Here is a 19,326-nt window from a genome sequence, read left to right on the forward strand (position 1 = left end):
GAGTGACTGCAACTCCTTCTTCACTTGAGCTCCTGTTACTGCCAGCCTCTGGGTGACATTGAATGCTCAGCAGAGATCCCCTGGGCTGGGACACAGACTGTGCCATCCTGAAGCCCTGTTTTTCTCCCACCAGGTGCCTCTCCATACCCTGGGGTGCAGATAGATGAGGATTTCTGCCGGCGGCTCAAGGAGGGGACCCGCATGAGATCTCCAGAGTATTCCACTCCCGAAGTGTAAGAGCTGCTGGGAGCTGCTGGGAGCTGTACACCTCAGAGATTGTGTTGAAGTGGGAAGGGAGAGCAGACCACAGCTGGGTATTTTATGTTCAGTAAAGCTGTGTTTGAGTATATTTTGGGTGTCTGACAGCACAGACTAATGCTGAGGACAGCCCAAGTCAGCCTGGCCTTTGCCAACAAGAAGATGATCAGATGCCCCATGTCAGCTGCAGTTCATGGAGCTACTCATGTAGTACTGCATGGAGCTACTCATGTGTACATGGAGCTACTCATGTGTTCATGTACACTACTCATGTAGTTCATGGAGCTCAGACTTCAGATTCCCAGTATCCATAACCAGGCCTTACTTCAGCAGTATCAGCAGGGCCCAGCAGCCAGACTTTAAGTTAGGTGAAAACAAAAATCCTGCAGGCTCAGCTGAGGCAGGAGTATGGAAGCAAAAAGCATCCCACATGGAAACTAAACCAGAATTTCAGCATGTGGAGATGTGAACCTCTCTTAATTCAAAGGGCCACCAAACCAGGCAGCAGTGGAATGAAACAGTCTGGAAGAAAAGCTCCCATCCTTTCCCATTCCTAATGCCTGTGTTTTTCCTGCAGCTACCAGACCATGCTGGACTGCTGGCACGGGGTTCCCACGGAGAGGCCAACGTTCACCGAGCTGGTGGAGCGCCTGGGGGATCTCCTTCAGGCCAACGTGCAGCAGGTACAGCAGGGCCAGCCCTTCTGCAAGAAATGTGAATTGGGAGTGGACACCTGTGTGCATGGGCAGGATTATTAAACACTTATTAATATGAGATTTCACTTCCTAGCACAGCTCAGCAGGAAGATCCCTGCTGGGATGAGTAAAGACAATGCTAACTACTCAAATGTTAACTTTACTTCTGATTTTCTTCACCTCCTGAACTTTGTCTCTCATTTCCAAGTTTATGTACACCAGTGCTCTTGGGAGCTTTGCAATTATGCAGCTTAAAGCACAGAAAGTCAGGTATCTCATGATTAACTTCATAATAGTTAAACCAGTTGTTTTCTTCTTCAGTAAAAACAACCAGATCAGTTATGCAATTGTCAATTTAATTGAAGAAGAAATCAAACACTCTCCTCCAGCTCCTTCCTGTTTGTAAACAAATTTAGTGGATCTGAGTTGAAGAGGGCCCAGTCTGCAATATGAAGAGCTTGTGAGTTTGATTCTATAACCAAAGTAAATTGAGGAGACATAAAAATCATGATAAGGGAACAGGGCACTTAACTGCTTCTCAAAATTAAAACCAAAAAGAAGCACAGGGAAATTTGGACAAATAGTTTCAGGAGCTGAAGGCAGAGTCATTCCTGAGGATTGCTGCAGGGGGTAATGACAATGCAGAGCTCATTACCATGAGCAGCAGCAGTTCCTGGGAAGGACAAGAAATTAAATCCTTTCAGGCTCCCATTTTAAGGCTTGACTCTTCCCAAGCTCCTGAAGTTGAACAAAACCAGGCAGTACATGGGCCATTGCTTCTGACTTGGACTGGAATATCCCAGCCCATGTTCAGCCATCCCACATCACAGGGTTCCCAAAGTGCCCCGGTTCCCTCACAATGCCTTCTGCACAGTAATTTTTGGATGAAGTGTGCATTCCAGCTTCCATAACTTCCACAGGGTGTGAGGAACATGATAATCACCTTGAACAAACATCACAGTTAAGTTAAATGATGAAAGGACAATTTTGTCCTTTCTCATCACAAAGCTCTGTAGGATACAATAACCTCTCACATCTGAGATGCAGCACAAAATGAACTTTACCAGTTTTGTTCTCTTTTCTGGTTTTAATTTCATAGGATGGCAAAGACTACATTCCACTGAACATCACCTTGTGTCCAGATGGAGAATCCAACTCCAAAACCAGCCCTGTGGAAGAAAACCTGAACAATGGAGTGAATCGCTGGAGTGCAGTAGAAACTGGGTGAGAAAAGCAGATACAGGGTGGGGGGAAAGAAACATTTCACTGTCTGGTGTCCTCCCTTAGTATGGCTGGTGAAAGAACCAGACAAATTTGTCAGGGTGTTTGTTATTAGACACAAGAGTTGACAAAAGTGAAGTGGTCCAGGAAACTGGGCTGTGTGAGGAGGTAACTGAGCTGCAAGGGGTGCAGAATCTGCCTGGGCTTTGTGCTGACCCCTTGACTCTCCTGCTTTCAGTAACAGCAGCAAGAAGAGACCCCTGAGTGTGAAGACATTTGATGAGGTGCCAGTGGAAACGGAGAAAGTGATGCATGAGGTAAGAGAGGTGACTGCATCCTTCCCCAGCAGGTTCACAGATCACTCGTCAGCAGCACCAGAAACACTCGTTAGAGCTTTTGGAATCGTTTGGTAGGAGAGAACTTTAAATCAGACAGAAGATTTGGCTCTGGCACCTCACACCCAGGGCTCTGTGGCAACAAAGAGGGACCTGCATTTCTCTTAACAAATAATTTAAAGAGAAGCTCACATGTGATTGCCCTGGCTTTGATCAGGCTAAGGAGCTTTATATGACATATTTCAAGATGTTTTTCCACCATAAGAAAGTGGCAGCTCATTGAAATGAAGCTCTTGGAGGGAAATGTGTCCAGAACACATTCTGGCTGGCCAAGACAGCCAATCACTTGGTGGGGATGAAGGTGTTCAGTTCTGGGCAGACAAGAACAGGATTCAAGATCCTGGTTTTGAGTCACACAAAGGGCTTTAACCCTGGATTTTCCTCACTGCAAGTCAATGTATTTATTGCCAGTTTAATTCCATTGCAGGGTGGGAGAGTGTTAAAGGGTTTAATTTTGGTCCAGGGGAAAACAAAGGCTTGTTTTGTTACAGAATGAGGGTTCTGCTTGTTGGCTTCCTCTGAAGTTATGGGTGGGATTTTCTTATTTTAAAAAATCCCTGAGAAAACTCCTGAATTCCCTCTGTGGCCATGTGCTGTCCCCACCTCAATGGCACCTTCTGTGTCCCTAAGGAGAGACCTCTGCAATGCACAGATGCTCCAGGGGGATCAAAGTTTAGGGAGAAAGCCTGAATCCCTCAGGAATCCTCCTGACACACGAGGAGCAGCAAAGGAAAGCTCCACTGAGAGTCCCTTTTGGACAGAGCCATTCCTCAGAGCAGCTCCCTTGGGAAGGCTCAAGTCTACAGCTCCAACTTGTCCTGGAAATATTTCATGTCCTTGACCAACACAGCCTAATTGTCATTTGTTCTCTGCTGAGCACAAACTGAGGCCCATTATTGCCTTGTATTTCTCCAGATGGAATTTCTGCCTCTTTATCAGTGCATCTCAGGGATTAGAAGGCTTAGAAATTTCCCTGGCTCCTGCATCTTCCCTCTTGCAGGATAAAATCTGTCCCTGTGAATCACACAAAGACGTTTGCTAGATCAATGCAGTCTCAAGAGATTATTGCTGCCAGCAGGAGCATTACCTGTCTAAGAGCTCCCTGTTCATGTTCTAATAAACCTTTACATGAGGGGGAAAAGTTTCCAAAAAGGGTGATAATACATCAAGAGATCAGAAATGAACGTGATGTTTCAACAAGGGTCTTTTAAATCAAACTGTGTGTGGTCTGCTTTTGGACAAAGTAAGTGTACTTTGGATATTGAAGTTTTCTTAATTATCAACCCTGAATAGTCATTAGGTCATTATTTCAAAGAGCTGCCTTAGCTCTCCAAGTGCTCCACCACACCTTCCTGCCATTGTGCAATTATCTGCAATCTCTGTGGAGATTCTTTTACCAGAGAGGTGTAAGCAAAATGCAGAGCAGCTCCCAGATAAACTGTTCCTAGACCACGTGTTTGAAGGGGAAACAGTCAAGATAAAATCCAGAGACAAGCTGGGATTGACTGAGGGTTTGACAGACCTCATTAATTCAGGATTTCACTTTATACTTCATAAAATCACTTATAAACTGATCTTATTAACAACTGATAGATGACCAGAGCATGTATAAAAAGGCTTTTTCTTGTTATTTATTGTTTGATGAGATTATTTTTTATATCTTGATCAGTTTGACTGGCAAAATAAGACTAAGAGTTTCTCTTCTATGCTGGGGGCTTTTGCTGACTTGGTTCTGACAAATGCACCTATGTGCAACTGTCCAGCATCACAAAATATTTCAAATGCAAAGAAACACCCAGAGCATTTAATATTATTAAATAACTTAAAATGAGGACTGTGATGTCTGTGTATTTGCATAAACTTAGCACAAAGTTTAACTGCAGCCTCGAGACTCAGCTTCAAGTGCGGCAGAAGAACAACCCCAACTTTAATCAAGACAGTTTTGTTGGACAGCTCATAAAAAAATCCATAAAGGCCAGGGCCATCTATCTTTACAAAGCACTTGCATTTACAAAATGCTGCTGAACTTCCACTTCCTTCAGATCCCAGTTTTCTAATTGTGTATTTCCAGTGGGTATTTAAGGTGCTTTTCCTTGGAGGAGCCCAGCCAGAATTATTGGATATATTCTTTATGAGTCTCAGTCTATTCATATCTCAGCTATCCTACGTACATGGTGCCCATATGTCATGCTTAATATCAGCTTCAAATCTGAAAATGTCAAATTATTTTTTGATATGTTCATTTTAAGGGTGCTCTTTGGAAATGCAGATCAAAAACTTTAATGTCATAAAAACAAGGGAAACATTCCTAGGCTCCAGAGAAGCATTATCAGGAATGCTTGGATAAAAATTGATAACACAGGCCTTGATAAAAGAACATCCTGACGGATTGGTGGCTCCCCTGATGTTCCCTTCCTTCTGCTTCTCAGGAGTCTGACAGTGGGATGGTGCTGACCTCGGATGAGATAAAAAGCCCCAAGAGGTTGGAAATCCGTTCCTGGCCCTATGGGATCATGGCTCTGGCGTGAGTACTCTGGGGGATTTCTTTTTGAGACAGTTCTTCCTTTCAGAGAAATGCTTTTGAAATTTGCAGTTTTGTTTCTGCTGCCAAAAGGAAACCTCTGGATATCCAGGCAAGCTAAGAGGAGATGAACTCTGAATTTCAGCCCAATAACCAGAAAACCTTGCTAATGTGTTTTAAGATCAAGGGGCAGGAGATTCTGCAAATGGGAGATGGTAGGAGGAAAAAATGAGAATATAGAGGTCAAAATTAGCTGTTTGTTCACTGTCTCCACAGTGTTCTCTCTCAGTGATGGAGCAAAGTTTGAAGAACTTGATTCATTAATGCAAAAGCTGACATTTGTAATTATACCAGTGTGTATATTTAAGTCAGTCAGAAGGTGTGGCATCTTTGCAGCTCTTGGATGTAAGTAAACTTAAAATGCTTGTGCATAGCAAAGAGCAGTCCAAGCACTGCAAAACAGTGCCTTTACCAGAACCCTGATTGCTGCACTTGCTTCATCATCACTCTGAGACAGAGCTGCAGAGAATTCCCTAAATCCCACCTGGTTTACAAACAGAGGCTGGGACAGGGTTTGCTCTATGTTTATCCACTCATAGAACAATACAGAAGATTAAAAGCAGATTTTTAGCTTTTTGCTCACGGTTCTTTGACTGTCAGTAACAATCACACAGGCAGAAGTGACCCAGTAGTGAAAAACTTCTCCACCTTCCTAGCAAGTTACCCATTTTACTGATTCAAATGTCAACATGTGGAATTTCAAAGAATAGCTGCCCAAAATATTAAAAAATATATTATTATGTAGCAATGAGTTCCTTGTCTTCTCAGTTAATTAAGCTAATTATTACTTGCCTGGAGTTTTCTCTGAAATCTACTGAGATTTGTATGAGTTTTCTCTGTACTGAGGAACTCCATGACCTTTCCCAGCAGAGCAGTTCCTTGTTCTACACCAAGTCTCCCCTTTTCTGCATTAAAGGGAAGTGAGGGATGAGAAGAAGCCTGGTGCACGTCTGGATAGTCGGGAGAGTTCCCGGGAGAGGGCATGGTCAGAGTGTGGCAGTTCTGGAGGGATTGACTCTCACTCAGGTGGAAAGCAGATGGAAAGGGCTTGCCTTGTGTTTTGATGCTTTAGAAGCATCAATTCCCTGATGTTTGAGGGCAGGAGAGGAGGAAAAGCGAGAACGAGAGGAGGAAAAGGGAGAAGGAGAGGAGGAAAAGGGAGAAAGAGGGGGGAAAAGGGAGAAGAAGGAAAGGAAAAGGGAGATTTCCTAAGGAAAGGTGGAGAACACTAACAGGAGCATTAGAATGCTATGGATTGTGCTGGATGGCAGCGTGGCCTCAGGAATGTTGTTGCCCAGCAGTATTTTCCCTGTAGCAGTGTCCTAGGGCTGGACCTGGTGGGATTAGCAGAGATCCTGATCCATTTCCATGTTTTTATCCCCTGCACACACCCAGAGCATTCCTGCCAGCACAATCCATTGCTATGGAGACCAAATGGCAGCAGCTCAAAAAGAGGAGCTCAAATGTCAGGAGCTGCATTACTGTGATGCTTCACCTGGGCTGATTCACCTCTTTCCTGCATGATGTCACACAAATCCAGCAGCCTCCCTGGTGGCATTTATCCCTCTGAGGATTTCTGTCACTCACCCCTGACAGCTTTTCCCTGCTGCCTTTTTCCTGTTTGGATAAAGAGTTGGCAGAGGAAGGTTTTCTCTCTGCCCCTTCTAGGCTTTCTCCTGAAAATCTGAAAAGTCAGCACCCAGCCAGATGTGGAAACACAAAAACTCCATAACAGCCTGTTCTTTAGAGATTTCCAGGAAAACCCTCTGAACTGCCAGCAGCGCCACTGGGAGTGGATGGGAGGCTCTGTGGGGGCAGTGAATCCCTGCCTGACCCCACCACCGGGGCTCTCCCCACTTCCACTCAGCATTTCCATGGGGATTCCAGGCAGCACAAGGTGCCTGAGCCTGTCTGTGCCAGCAGACGCTGCAGAGCATCCCAGCAGAGCCTGCCACACGCTGTGCTGTTCTCCTGCTGCCACAGCACCCACCGAGCTGTGGCTCTCCCTGACCACATCCTTCTCTGAGAGTTTGAGCTCCAGCTGAGAAAGCTTTTTTTGTCAGCTGCCTTTTTTTTTTCTCTTTTTTTTTTTTGAATCTTGCAGACCCTCCTTGGCACAAAGAGCAGCTCCAACAGTGCAGAGCCCTCTGGTTTGAGGACAGGACACCCTTGGGTGCTCCTGCACTGACAAGTGGAGAAACAAGGCTCAAAGCCTGTGGAATAATCTAGAGAGGTCAGAAGGGAGTGTGGGTTTAACAGGGGAGATAAAGTCACCCTTGTTAATGGTGTATCTCTCTCTATCAAAAACATTTATCCTGGATCCTTTTCAAAGTCTTTCTTTTCTAAAACAAAACTGTTCAAAGGCTTAGCATGTTTTCTAAACCAGGGTGGCTGCATTTGTTATTTTTGCCAAAATCTCACTGTTTATTTATCCTGCATTCATTCCTCTGTTGAGTTTAAAATTTGCCAACAGCACACACCATGGAGTGTCAGTGTCAAGAGTTTAGTGAGGATGAATCTGATACTCTGGGCCTGGGCTCACTGTTAGGCTGGGCTAACCAAGTCTGAGCTTTTCCTACTGCTAAAATAGAGCAGGAAAGTTCTGAGTATTTTATGCTGCTGAAGTAGAAAGTCATAGCAGTAGCTGCAGCGAGAGATGGAAAGATTGGCTGGGATAACAACACTGGAATCAGCATTCAGAGAAGCACAGGGAGCACAGAGGGATTTAATGATGGGCTGACTCTGGTGTCAGCTTCCATCTCATAATATTATCAGGCTACTGCCAAGCACTGCTCCAAAACCCTCCAAGAGACTCTATAATCAAGTTATTGTTGAAGATGACAAAAAGGTTTGGTATCTGCTCAATTGTCCTCCCCCAGCTCTTCCCCTTCTCCCCCCACACCCAATCACCCTCTGTTGCTCAGAAATCCCTGCTCTGGTTCTGGCCCAGGCCCACGAGATCAGCTGAGGCTCAGCTGATCCTCTCTGGGCTCTGGATGCTGCACCCACATCCCAGCACTGGGCTCTGCCTTTGCCAAAACAAGCTGGGCCTAAGGCAAGGCAGCAACACTGAAATGAGGGATTTTGCTCAGCAACAGCAGGCATTCATGTCCAAACACACAGAACACAACAAAAATACAGCCAGGATTGGGCTGGAATACTTTCTCACCTTCTCAGAGAAACAAGACATGGAAACATGTTTGCTCCAGGGCAGAATGGAGCTCAGAAATAATAAATACATTTATTGTTGTGCCATGCAGCACCTTGCACTGTTACCTGAGCTGAGGTCTCCAAACTAGAACTTGGAATGAGTAGCTACTCAGGACTGACGTAAACCTCTTTTTTCCAAGGATTATGCACTGTGCTTACAGTAGCAAGGACTAGGAGGGGAATTGTGAGAGGCTGTGGACTTGCCTGCAGTGTTTTCCATCCCACTGCTTTTGGACAGGGACAGCTGAGCAGCCTGGCCACACATGTGAGGGGACACGAGCGTGGCTTTGGCCTGGGAAAACTTTACTACCTGCACTTTGTGCTTGAAATGCTTCCAAACAATGAATTTCTGAGCCCAGCCCCTCAAGTTCTCTTGCCAACAGAATGCTGATGCACTGGTGTGCCAGAGGGGAACCCAGGATGAAATTTCTCCTGCACAGCACTCAGTTGAAAATGTATTAAAACAAACTGTGAATCAGTCATAGCTACTAGAAGGAAAAAAATAAGCCTTTTATTCAATTAATTGCAGAAAAATTAAAGTAAAAACTAATCACTCTTACTCTGAGCCTTATTAAACACCTTTGAAAGCTCCTACAAAGCCCTGAAGCTCCGACATGTTATTAGGAGAGGTAGTCATGAGACAAACTGCTCTGCTTGGCAGCAATCAGCCCAATTTCTTATCTTTCCCTAAACACAGCCTCTGAACATGGCCAAGTTTCCTACATGGGCAGAAAAGTCCATTAGTTTTTCCTACTGAGAGCAAAACACTCGGGATTTTTACTGCAGAGCAGTAGAGCTGCTGCACTTGGGGCAGGAATCCCTCCCTGCCCAGGGTGATTTTCCTGCAGCCATCCTTCTTTCTCCACAGTCCCCTTCAAGTCATTGACCCCAAAATGTAGATTAACAGAAACTGCCTCCCTCTCACATAAAATAAATAGCTCCACTAATGGTTTCCCAGCTCTTTGATGGTTTCAGTATTTTTCTACCTCGAAAATCTCTGGTTTTGTTCAGTAGGAAGAAAAAGCCTCAGCAGGTCACTCAGGCCTGCAAGTTACTGCAGGATTATCCTCTGTGCTATCTTCTAAACAACTTTGGTGCCTTCAGAAAACTAAAAAGTTTGTGGAAGATTATTTAATATTCAGGCTGTGTCCCCAGACAGGACACCCTGTGCATGGAAAATAAGTTCTCAGCGTGGTCACTGCAATTTGTGACAAGTTTGGGTCAGTGGGCAGCTGAACTCCAGCTGAATGTTGTGGTGTTCCCACTGATCCTCAGTGCTGGGCCATGGTGGGGACACTGACAGGGGAGCCTGGGCTGGGACAGTTCCAGCCCTGAGCAGATCTATCCAAACTGATTTCTCCATTTATCTCCGGTGGGCTCCCGCAGCACTGCGGGGTCAGGCAGAGCAGAGCAGTGAGGAAGCACCTGCTGGGCAGGGCAGTGCCAGCCCAGGAGAGACCCTGAGCCAAGGACTGGCCAGCTTTTAATGCAATCAGTTCATTCCATAACCATCAGTGACTTCTGGAGCTGCAGGTGGTGTGATTGCCCAAGTGCAGCCCCTCCAGGCAGAGGGCGTTTGCTGGGGGCTCGGGGAGCAGGTCCCTGCTTTAGCCAGGGCAGGCCCAGGGGCCAGGCCAGGCAGGGACTTTTGGGGACCCTGGAGCCCCAAGCACTGAGCACACCCAGGCAGGGCAGGGCTCTGAGGGATGGGGCAGATCCTGAGATGCCAAGGGCAGATGGAAAGGGATGAGCAGCCTCATCCCCAGGAGCAGCATCTGTACATGCACAGCAGGCACTGTCTGACAGCAGCATGAAAGGGAAAAATGCAGAGCCCCACAGAGAGCTTTAATTAGGAAATGCATTGAGATGAAAGGAGTAGTATTGGAAGTTAATTGCATTTTGGTCTGCCATTAGATAGCAAATGACACAACTTCCTTTGACACAGCTCATCAGCTCCCTGTCTCTGGAGCAGAGAGGAGGTGGCAGCATTCAGGAGTCCTCCAAAGCCCAGCCTGATCTCAGCACCAGGCAGAGCTACTTATTCCCAGATATCCAAACTCCTGACCCACAGGGGCAGGAACCCAACAGTAAAACTTGCTGGGAGTCTACAGGAGGCTGAAAATTTCCCTTTTAACCCTAATAACTCAGAGATATGCAAGTTTGGGGCCAAATTAAAGTGACACTTGTGGAAAATAAATTTGTAAAGAAGTTTTAAAGTTTGACAGAGGTTTATATAGTATTTATCTGTATGTAAACTTTGAGATAGAAATGTTGACTTAGAAATGTATGGAATAGGACAGATGTTGAGAGAGAAACGGAATTAGAATTAAGTTTTAAAGGATGGTTTTGTAACTAAGACTAGATACTTTAGAGAAATAGAACTGTGAAAGATGTACTGTAGTAAGACTTATGAGGGGTAGTTTTAAATTATTAGCTTTAAGGCACTTACAGTATGGTGATACTCCCAAGCTTCCAAATTAAACTGATGCTCTCATGCTTCTCCCTGTCTCCAGTGCCAACTTTAATTGCTGTCAAATTGGAAGCCAGAGCATCCTTGGAATTGTCTGACACGAGTCAATGGAACTGAGCAACAAAAGGAGAATTCCATAAATAAACAGTGAGGCAAAGTTGTGGTTACATGGCTCACATCAGGGAGGATTATCTGCAGACAAACCGTGTGTGCAGAGAATGGACTGCTGCCAAATCTGTAGGATACATAAGGAGTTTCCACTCATGTTTCTCTCTGGACAATGAGGAAAAACTTAGTTGTGAAAGCAGAGGGTGCAACATTTTTTGTTGAAGTTCTCAGGGTTACTATTTATTTTAGAATTTCTGCTCTGCCACTCCACAGGTTTGCTTTCAATGCCTTGTGCAGGTCTGAAAGCACAGAAACAGCAGCTTTGTTCTATAAACTCTGCAGCAATCCTGGAAGCCAGGCTCATTCTAGGCATGCAAGACGTGGTGGGCTGGCTCTTGCAGCTCAGGCTCACTTCCCAAAGCTGGAGATACAAACCTGCCATGGAAAGCCAGCCCAGCACACGAAAATCAGACCCTAAATTAACCAGCCCCTGTCCCACTGCAGCTGATCAGAGCTCAGCTGTGTGTTGTCTGAATCTGGCTGCACAAGAGCTTATGAGTGATGTGCAGAACATGAGGACACGTTCTGTGGGTAATTCACAGATGGAGCCTGCAGGCTGCTCCTGTGCCTGTGCACAGAGCAGGAACCAGTGTTCTACTCCAGCCAGTGCTCTAAACACCTGGGATCTTTCCAGAAACAGCAAAAATTTTAATTTTGGTTTGGTTTTCTTTTTTGGTTGGTTGGTTGGTTGGTTTTTTTAATATAGTGCCACTGTATTGTCAGCCAGTGGCAACATGTGCAGCTTGTGGGAAACCCAAAACTTTTGACAGGTTCCAGATTCAGAGGCAAGAGAACACAACTTGTAAAGTCCCAGCAGCAGAACCCAGCAGGGCAGATTTACCCTGTCCAGCTGAAAGGAGCTGTGTGTGGCCATTCAAGCTGCTCTCTCTGCTGTACCATCCAAAAAACATCACACACACAGCTCCTCTCCTGCATCTGCTGTTCTCCTATTTGTGGTTTTGCTGCCCTCCTTCCAGTTGCTGTGTCTGGCTCCTGGCTCTGGTTTGTTCCCTGGAGCAGGAGCTGGCTCTGCTTTCTTCCTAAAGCACCCCAGTGAGAAAATGAGCAGCTGCTGGGGACTGGAAGCACTGCAGAAGTGCCAATAAAATGAGTGTAATGAATTCTACAATTATTTGATGAACTGTTGACTATTCAGATTTGGTTTAGGGTCATTAAAATGTAACTTGATGCTACTTTAAACACATATGAAGCACACACACAAAGTGCTTAGGCACTGCCTGATTTTTAATTCTCCCAGGCACATTCAAGTCATTCTGAGCTGAGGCTTGAGCAGTGCTGTGATGAGTCTGTGGCTGAGGTTCCTTCCCAAGAGTGAAAGGGTCCTGAGCAAAGTGCAGCAGCTCAAAAGCCACTCTCACTTTAGAGCACCCCACAATTATCCAGGCCTCTTCCAAGGAGTTTCTCAGTGTCCTGGTTTTGCACCACAGAAGTGCAAACCAAGGTTGACAGAACATTCTTTTTAAGGCAGCCTGTGACAGAAATAACCTGTTGGGTTCTCCACAGCCCTTGCTGTTCCTCGAGGTCACCTTGTGACACAAGTCTCAGGGTTCTGCTTTTAACCCTGAGGCTGCTCCCTGTGATGGAAGTTGCTCTGCCCCACCCTCCATCACCTGGAACAGGGGAAGACAGGAAACAAAAGCAGCTGGAATGCTGCAAAGCACTGCCCTTCAGCAGCCCCTGGGTCAGGAATGTTAAAGGGCTGGGGAATATAAAAGGGATTTTGCCCTGCACTGCCTGAGCGTGTTCAACACACACTCTTGCTTTCAGTATCAGTTTAAATTAGAGTCTGCCAGAGATTATTCAGTATTTCATCCCTTATTATGCTTCAAGAAAAGTCATAGCCTTCAGTTCTGCTTTCAGAAAAGTCAAATTTTTACTGACCTGTGTCAGAACAATGAGGGAGGATATTACTGTGTGTACAGGACAGGTGCCTTTACAAGTAAGAGATCTGTAGTGCACTGAAATGTGGTGAGCTGAAAGGACAGGCCAGCAGAGCTGGGATTACTCCTAAATCTACTTTTAAAACACAGAGTTATTTAAAATACCTCAGTTCCCTCATCCAGTCAGCAAAATTGTCTTACAGCGTGTCATAGAGGTAAATTGGTATTTTTAAATATTTATTTAAGAAATCATTTCGACCATTGGTTATGGAGACAGGGTGGATACATCTCCATGTCTGTTCCCAACAGGAGGAGAGCTGTCAGCAGGAGCAAGGAATCCATCCTGGCTGACCACGAGACTGTCAAGTACCAGCCAGCAGTGCAGGTGGAAGAGGACACCATGGACTTCCCCCTGGAAGACTCTGTCCTGCTCCCCATGGATCCCAACCTGGAGTGCCACAGCCCTCCTCCAGACTACAACTCTGTCATTCACTACTCAGCCCCCCCAGTGTAAGCAGTGCCCCCCAGGGCTGCAGCTCAGCCTTGCCAGGCTCTGCTGTGCCCCCAGGGAGCCTGGCTGAAACAGGAGCAAATTCTGCTGGGATAATGCTTCACATGTTTCTTCTGGCACATCTCAGATGGGATTAGAAACAATTTAAGAGCATCTTCTGTCTTCTATTTAAAGGCCTATTGCAAGATCTGCAGTGAATTAATGACATTGTCTGTCAGAGTCATAGTAGGAGCTGCAGCCCTGAACTGCTGCCACTCCTCCCCCTGGCTGGGGCTGTTCATTGGCACTGCCAGATCCACATCTGGTTCCTGCATCCCCACTTCACTCCATGAGGGTCATGCCAAGCTGGTTGGGACACAAGATTGAAGCTGCTGGCCCTGACACATCCTGCAGGGATTGATTAGGCCAGTGTTAGAAGGCATCTGTTGAAAACAGCAGCCACACATTAATGTTTTGGGCTTGGAGAAAAGCTGAAACACCCTTTCTAACTTGGGATTTCACCTCCTGTAAATATTTCTGAAATATTTTGCAATCCAAGCTATCCTGGTTACAGTTTGGATTTAATAATTTCCACTGCCCAGAGGACACACTCCTAAAGATGGCATGGCCCAGAGCAAGCTGGCAGTGCTTGTGTGCCTGCTCTTTGGGCCAGCAGGGCACACAGTGTGGTTAAATCTGAGGCCCTGGGCTTTCCCCTTGTTCAAACAGCAGTTTATTCTGCAGACATGCAATAGGGAACCTTGCTGGAGATGCTCTGTAATTCTTGCAAGGCAAAATCACTGCCTTAAGTAAGAACCTTCTCAACTCAAACAGAACTTCCCAGCTCACACACACCTTTGTGTGAATGTGCAGAAAACTCTCATTACCAGCATGAGGGTTACACAAAAACTCACACACACCCTTGAGGCACCAGCAGGGCAGCAGCATTTTTATGTTTCCTTTCTGCACACAGGCTATTTACTAAAACAACACACACCAAAAAAAAGAAGAGCATTTTGTCTGGATTCTGTGGGGGTGCCCAAAGGTTTGACCCCGGGGGTACTCCCCCTGTTAAGCTGCAAGCCCATGTGACACACCATTCTGTCTGACTGTCTTGCCAAGGTAAATACTGGTATCAAATGCAAAGCCCTTTCTGGGTTCAGGGTAATTCAAAGCTTTTGTTGCAGCAGGACTGAAAGGATCAAAATTCTTCCATGTCAGACATTGACAGTGGGTTTGCCCCTGCCCCAGAGCTGTGGGTGGCAGAGACTGTTACAAGTGTGCCCAGGTGCCCTGTGTGCCCTGTGCATCATCACAGCAGCCTTAAAAAACAGCAACTAATCCTTAGCCTTTCATGTCCTCTGTAACAATCAGAGTTAGCTTTAAAATTTAGGAAGGGAAAGGTCTCCAGGTTGCAAGGAGTCACTGTCACTGACGGTGAGGGCTGTAACCTCCTGAGTTACAAACTGATCTGTAAATGGCTCCCTGTGCAGTTTCCTCCCAGCTCTGCACAACCCTTTCCCTTTCTCCCTTGATTTGACTTCTTCAGTGGAAAAAGAATGTTTTTTCATGATTCAGACTAGAGGGGGATGAAATCCAAGCCTTGCAAAATGATGCTGTTACCTTGGCAAAGACAGCTGCACGCCCTCGCAGCAGCGAAGGAAGTTTTCTGGATGAGTGCTTGCAGTGGGCTGCACTGAAGGAATCACAAACAAGCCTCAGGTATTATCAAAGGGGAAAACAAATCTCCAAACCCACCCCATGTTAACTGTGAACTCTCAAGCATCTGAAGGATGGGCTCTGGGGAACTGCACTGCTTCTTCTCCTTGACTTCAGAGTCCCTTATTAATCACCTGCAGTCCCTCCAGAGCCCCCTGCTCATAATGCACCTGCTAGATAGGTGTGGGCTGTAGTTGCTTTATGGTCATTTTGCACTGCTTTGTATTTTAGTACCTATGTATTTACTAGAGCTGGTCATAGAAGAGAAGAAACTACTGGGAAAGAATTCTGATGAGCCTGAGGAAGCTCACTGGACTGGTTTTTCATCAAACACTATTAGCTGTCTATAGCTCTGATCAATCAACTGATTGATCAATCAATCAGTTCTTGTGGAAATAAATGACTGATGAGGCAAAGGAAAAGAAGGTGCAGACTGTGTGTGGCTCTGCTGCTGATGGCCTGGAGATGTTTGTCACTGCACCTTGAGCTGGAGGGTGAGAAAACGGCATTGAAAAACCTTCACTGAGGAGCTTTGAAATGTAGGAACAAAACCTGCACGTGTGCTCTGTGATTTGAGGAAGGCTGGGAAGCTCTGCTGGGGGAGCTGAGCACGTGGCCTCCCCTTTCCCCTTCTCTGAAGGATGAGCTGCAGGGGTCTCCAGGGGCAGAGGCACAGGAGCGCGCCTGGGCAGCGGGGCCAGGGGACTGTGGGGAGCCAGGGCTCTTCTGGCTCTCAGTGACAAACATCAGCCTTCCTGTGCCACTGAGATGGTGGAACAGGCACAGGCTCCAGTGCTCGAGGTGGTTAAAGCCCTGGTTGCACTGACAGCCCCAAACTGAGGGCTCCTCTGCAGTGGCAGAACCGAGAACGTCCCGAGCACATCCAGCGGTGGAAGGGACTGACTGATGTTTAGGCAGCTGTTTCCAATGTTATTTCATGGAAGATTTTTTCCTCCTTATAGTAAATGTAACAAGCAAAAGTATTACCTGAAAAGTATTATTGAACATATTCTATTTTATTTACTAATATTTTGTTTGTCCTTCTCTCGCCTCCCTTAATTTAATTATTGTTCTCTTCTTCCAACGATGTATATAGTGTACCCTGTAGCAACAAATATAGTATTTCATTTATATGGTAAAATTTGTAACATTTTAGTCCAAAGAGAAAGAAATACCCAGATGTAACAGAGTTAAGTATTGTACTAAACATTTCACTAATGCTTGCAGGCCAGGCTCCCGTTTACAGTGCCCCAGTAGTGCCATGGCACAGCAGCTCTCTTGGCTGGGAGTGTCTCTGCCTCTCACTTCTTCTCCATGTTATTTAGTTTCAGTTAGGAAACAGGAATCTGGAGGAATTTGGCAGGTTTATCTCATTCCTGGAAGTGTCACCATGTGCAGCTCGTGTTAAAGGAGAGGAATTTCCACTGCCTGGGTTTTAATTGGAAGCTGGTGGATTGGCTAGAGGATCATAGGGGCAAATTGTTTAAATGATGTGATGTTTATTATTTTTTCAGACTACTCAGGGATTCTTACTCGACTCCTGTCTGCCAGCTGCTTTCTCTAACCTGAGCTCAGTGGGATCTGTATTAACATGTACCTTTGTTCCCTTTGATGGTGCTCACTCCTCCTGGTTTTGTGCTTCTGGAGGCCCAGAGAATCAGGGCAAAGGAGCTCGGAGCTCTCCATGGAATTGTGTTGTCTCTCCTCCAACAATCACCTCCCACTTAGGTGTCCAAGTGCCTTCACCTGCATGTTCTTGTTCAGGCTGGTGTTGTAACAATCTCCTGTCTCCTCTTTGCTCTACTTTTCGTCTTTTTCTTGTTATTTGCTCTCCCAGTCCCTTTGGATTGCTTTGCTCTGCCTTTTCCCTAAGATCAGGTGTAGGATCGTTTCACTGCTGTTTATCCTGTGCTTGCAGAAGCTGAACTAGACAATCTAAAGCAAGATTTTCACATTAAATCATCTATATATAGCCAAGGAAAACTAGTTTGTATTAGTTTGTCTGGAAGTCTCTTTGTGTCCTTCCCTGAATAGGAGAAGCTTTTTAATCTACTGATTTTTCAATATTGGTGTATGAAGCAAAATGAAGGCTGGTGACTGTGTGAATGTGATCTTTCCCAGAGTCCTTTCCTCAAACAATGAGGTTTCTTAAGGTTCTCCCAAGTTATCCCCACAAGAAGGGGATCCCCAGCAAGATGTATCCCAAGTATCTGCTTGGGATATCAAGGAAGTCAGATAAAACTCGAAGTCTGAGTAATGGTGTCAAACAAACCCCTGACTGCTGCAGGTGAACACCCTTAGGGCTCCTGCAGACCTCAGCTGCTACTGGCACAAACCCTCCCTCCCTCACCTGCCTGGCAAAGGCCAGGACACCCCAGAGCACCCAGGTGTTTCTCTCACTGGATTTTCTCTCCTGTTCACTGCAGGAATGTCAGCTGCCTTGTCGGCCTGGAACTGGCCAGGCTGATTCCTGATTTTTCCCCTCACTTATCCTTCATGTCCTGCCTCACTCTGCAGATTCCATCTGGCCTATCCCAGCTCTGGGGATGTGGGCTGGGCTCCAGGATCCCTAAATCCCACCAGCACCAAGGGGACACACCAGGAACTGTTTGAAAGCAAATAGGTACAGAGCAAGATAAGCGTTATCAGGTTTCCCTGAACACGGGAATTGCTCAGGATCAGTATCATACTCACAGATCAGCCTAGAGGTTTTTTCTTATCATACAGTGGATGAAAAACACAAAAGGCAGCAATAACTCTTTTTTTCTTCCCTGAAAATGTAATGGCCAAACGCTGGGATCCATTTTCCTGGGTTTTACTACACCACAAAAGAACAGAAAGAATTTTGCCAAAGTCACAGCACCAGCACCACCTTACACATTTAAAATTCAGGAGGAGTTTGGAATTTGGCCCTCTCAGGACTCAAGCAGTACAGGGGACTATGGAGGTGTTGAGCCCAAGCACTGGGTGGTTTGTTTGACACTGTTATTTCCATTTTGGTGAACACAGAATGGAAAACCTGCTGACCTGGGTCAGGTGGGACCACAAGGGTGACAGGGAGAACAATGTGGGATGCACTGAGCATTGTCCTGTTCTTCTGGTAGCATTAAATTTATTTTTCCTTAGACCTTGAGTTGTCAAAGCAGCCACTGAAAACTGGGAAAAAACCAGAAATTTGGGACCTACAGAAATAAACTAAGGAAAACTGGGAAAAGCCAGGAACTTGGGACTTACAGAAATAAACCAAGTGCCGTGTTCAAACCACCAAGGAATGTTTGTCTGCCATGTTCCTGTCTGCCTGAAGAATGTATGCACTGAAAAAAATGCTTTCTTATGTAGTCAAAAATTGTACTGTATCTATTAACCAAAAAAATAAAAAGATTCTATATTTATACAGCCCAGGGCTCCTCTGTGTCATCTCTTAGTTTGAAAAGTGTTGTCCTTGAAGCAGAATAAAAATAAATAATGCAACAGTTTTGAGAGACTTTTGCAAGGCATAGATCTCATCCAAATTTCTTCAGGGGGTTCCAAAGTTAGGACAGAAGCTGCCACACTGCTCAGAGGGAACTGCCCACTGTGTTTGCTTTAAAGATTCACAGACCTCTGAAAAAATGGGCTATTTGCTGGAGAAGTGCACCAAATCAGCCTCTGCCAAGAACAGCCTGTGGAACACAGACATTGTGTCTGATTACTTCTAAGGTATCTCAATAAATGGGGCTGAGAGAGAAGAGAGAATCACAATTCTGCCTGCTAAGGACAGCCCTTGGTCACCAAAGCGTGTCAGTACAGAAGTCTGTGAAGATAACCTGCAGAACATGGGGGCATCTGGGGCTTGTTCAGCCTCAAAATTCCAGAGCTTGTATTGGATTTGGCTTGCCACAATATTCTAAAAAGAACACCATTAAATTAATACTTCCCAATATGTTGCTGAATTCTCTTTTGAACATACTCTGCACTGTTGAAATACAGATTACTCCATACTGTCCATTTGTAGTGAAGGTTTAACATTCAGAATGCCAAGGGAGAAAATCTCCCAGCTCCATCCAAACGCAGCAGACCTGCTGCCACTTTCCTCACCAGCTGGCTGGTTTTTCTGGAATACCATTCCCATTCCTCTTTCCACTTTGGTGGCACAGCGGGTAACTACCAGCAGAAGAAAAAAAGAGAGTTGGTTTTTTTTTTTAGCATAGTGACAAATACCAGTTTCTACACATGTCT

At 45.6% G+C, this 19,326-nt stretch overlaps 1 protein-coding gene across 2 annotated transcripts in view; it reads left to right on the forward strand.

Moving 5' to 3' along the window:
- LOC121346527 (vascular endothelial growth factor receptor kdr-like) overlaps window positions 1-18,504 on the forward strand; it is a 126,375-nt gene extending 107,871 nt beyond the window's left edge. For both annotated transcript variants that reach the window (XM_041424402.1, XM_041424403.1), the window contains exons 25-30: window positions 134-233; window positions 836-941; window positions 2,053-2,177; window positions 2,413-2,491; window positions 4,999-5,093; window positions 13,209-18,504. In XM_041424402.1, the coding sequence (XP_041280336.1) occupies window positions 134-233; window positions 836-941; window positions 2,053-2,177; window positions 2,413-2,491; window positions 4,999-5,093; window positions 13,209-13,413 (710 nt within the window). In that variant the 3' untranslated portion in view covers window positions 13,414-18,504. The remainder of the gene's footprint in view (window positions 1-133; window positions 234-835; window positions 942-2,052; window positions 2,178-2,412; window positions 2,492-4,998; window positions 5,094-13,208) is intronic.
- The last annotated feature ends 822 nt before the right edge of the window (window positions 18,505-19,326 follow it).

This window comes from Onychostruthus taczanowskii, unplaced genomic scaffold (assembly GCF_017590055.1).
Source record: "Onychostruthus taczanowskii isolate IOZ18803 unplaced genomic scaffold, ASM1759005v1 scaffold81, whole genome shotgun sequence".
In the NCBI taxonomy this organism is placed as follows: domain Eukaryota; kingdom Metazoa; phylum Chordata; class Aves; order Passeriformes; family Passeridae; genus Onychostruthus; species Onychostruthus taczanowskii.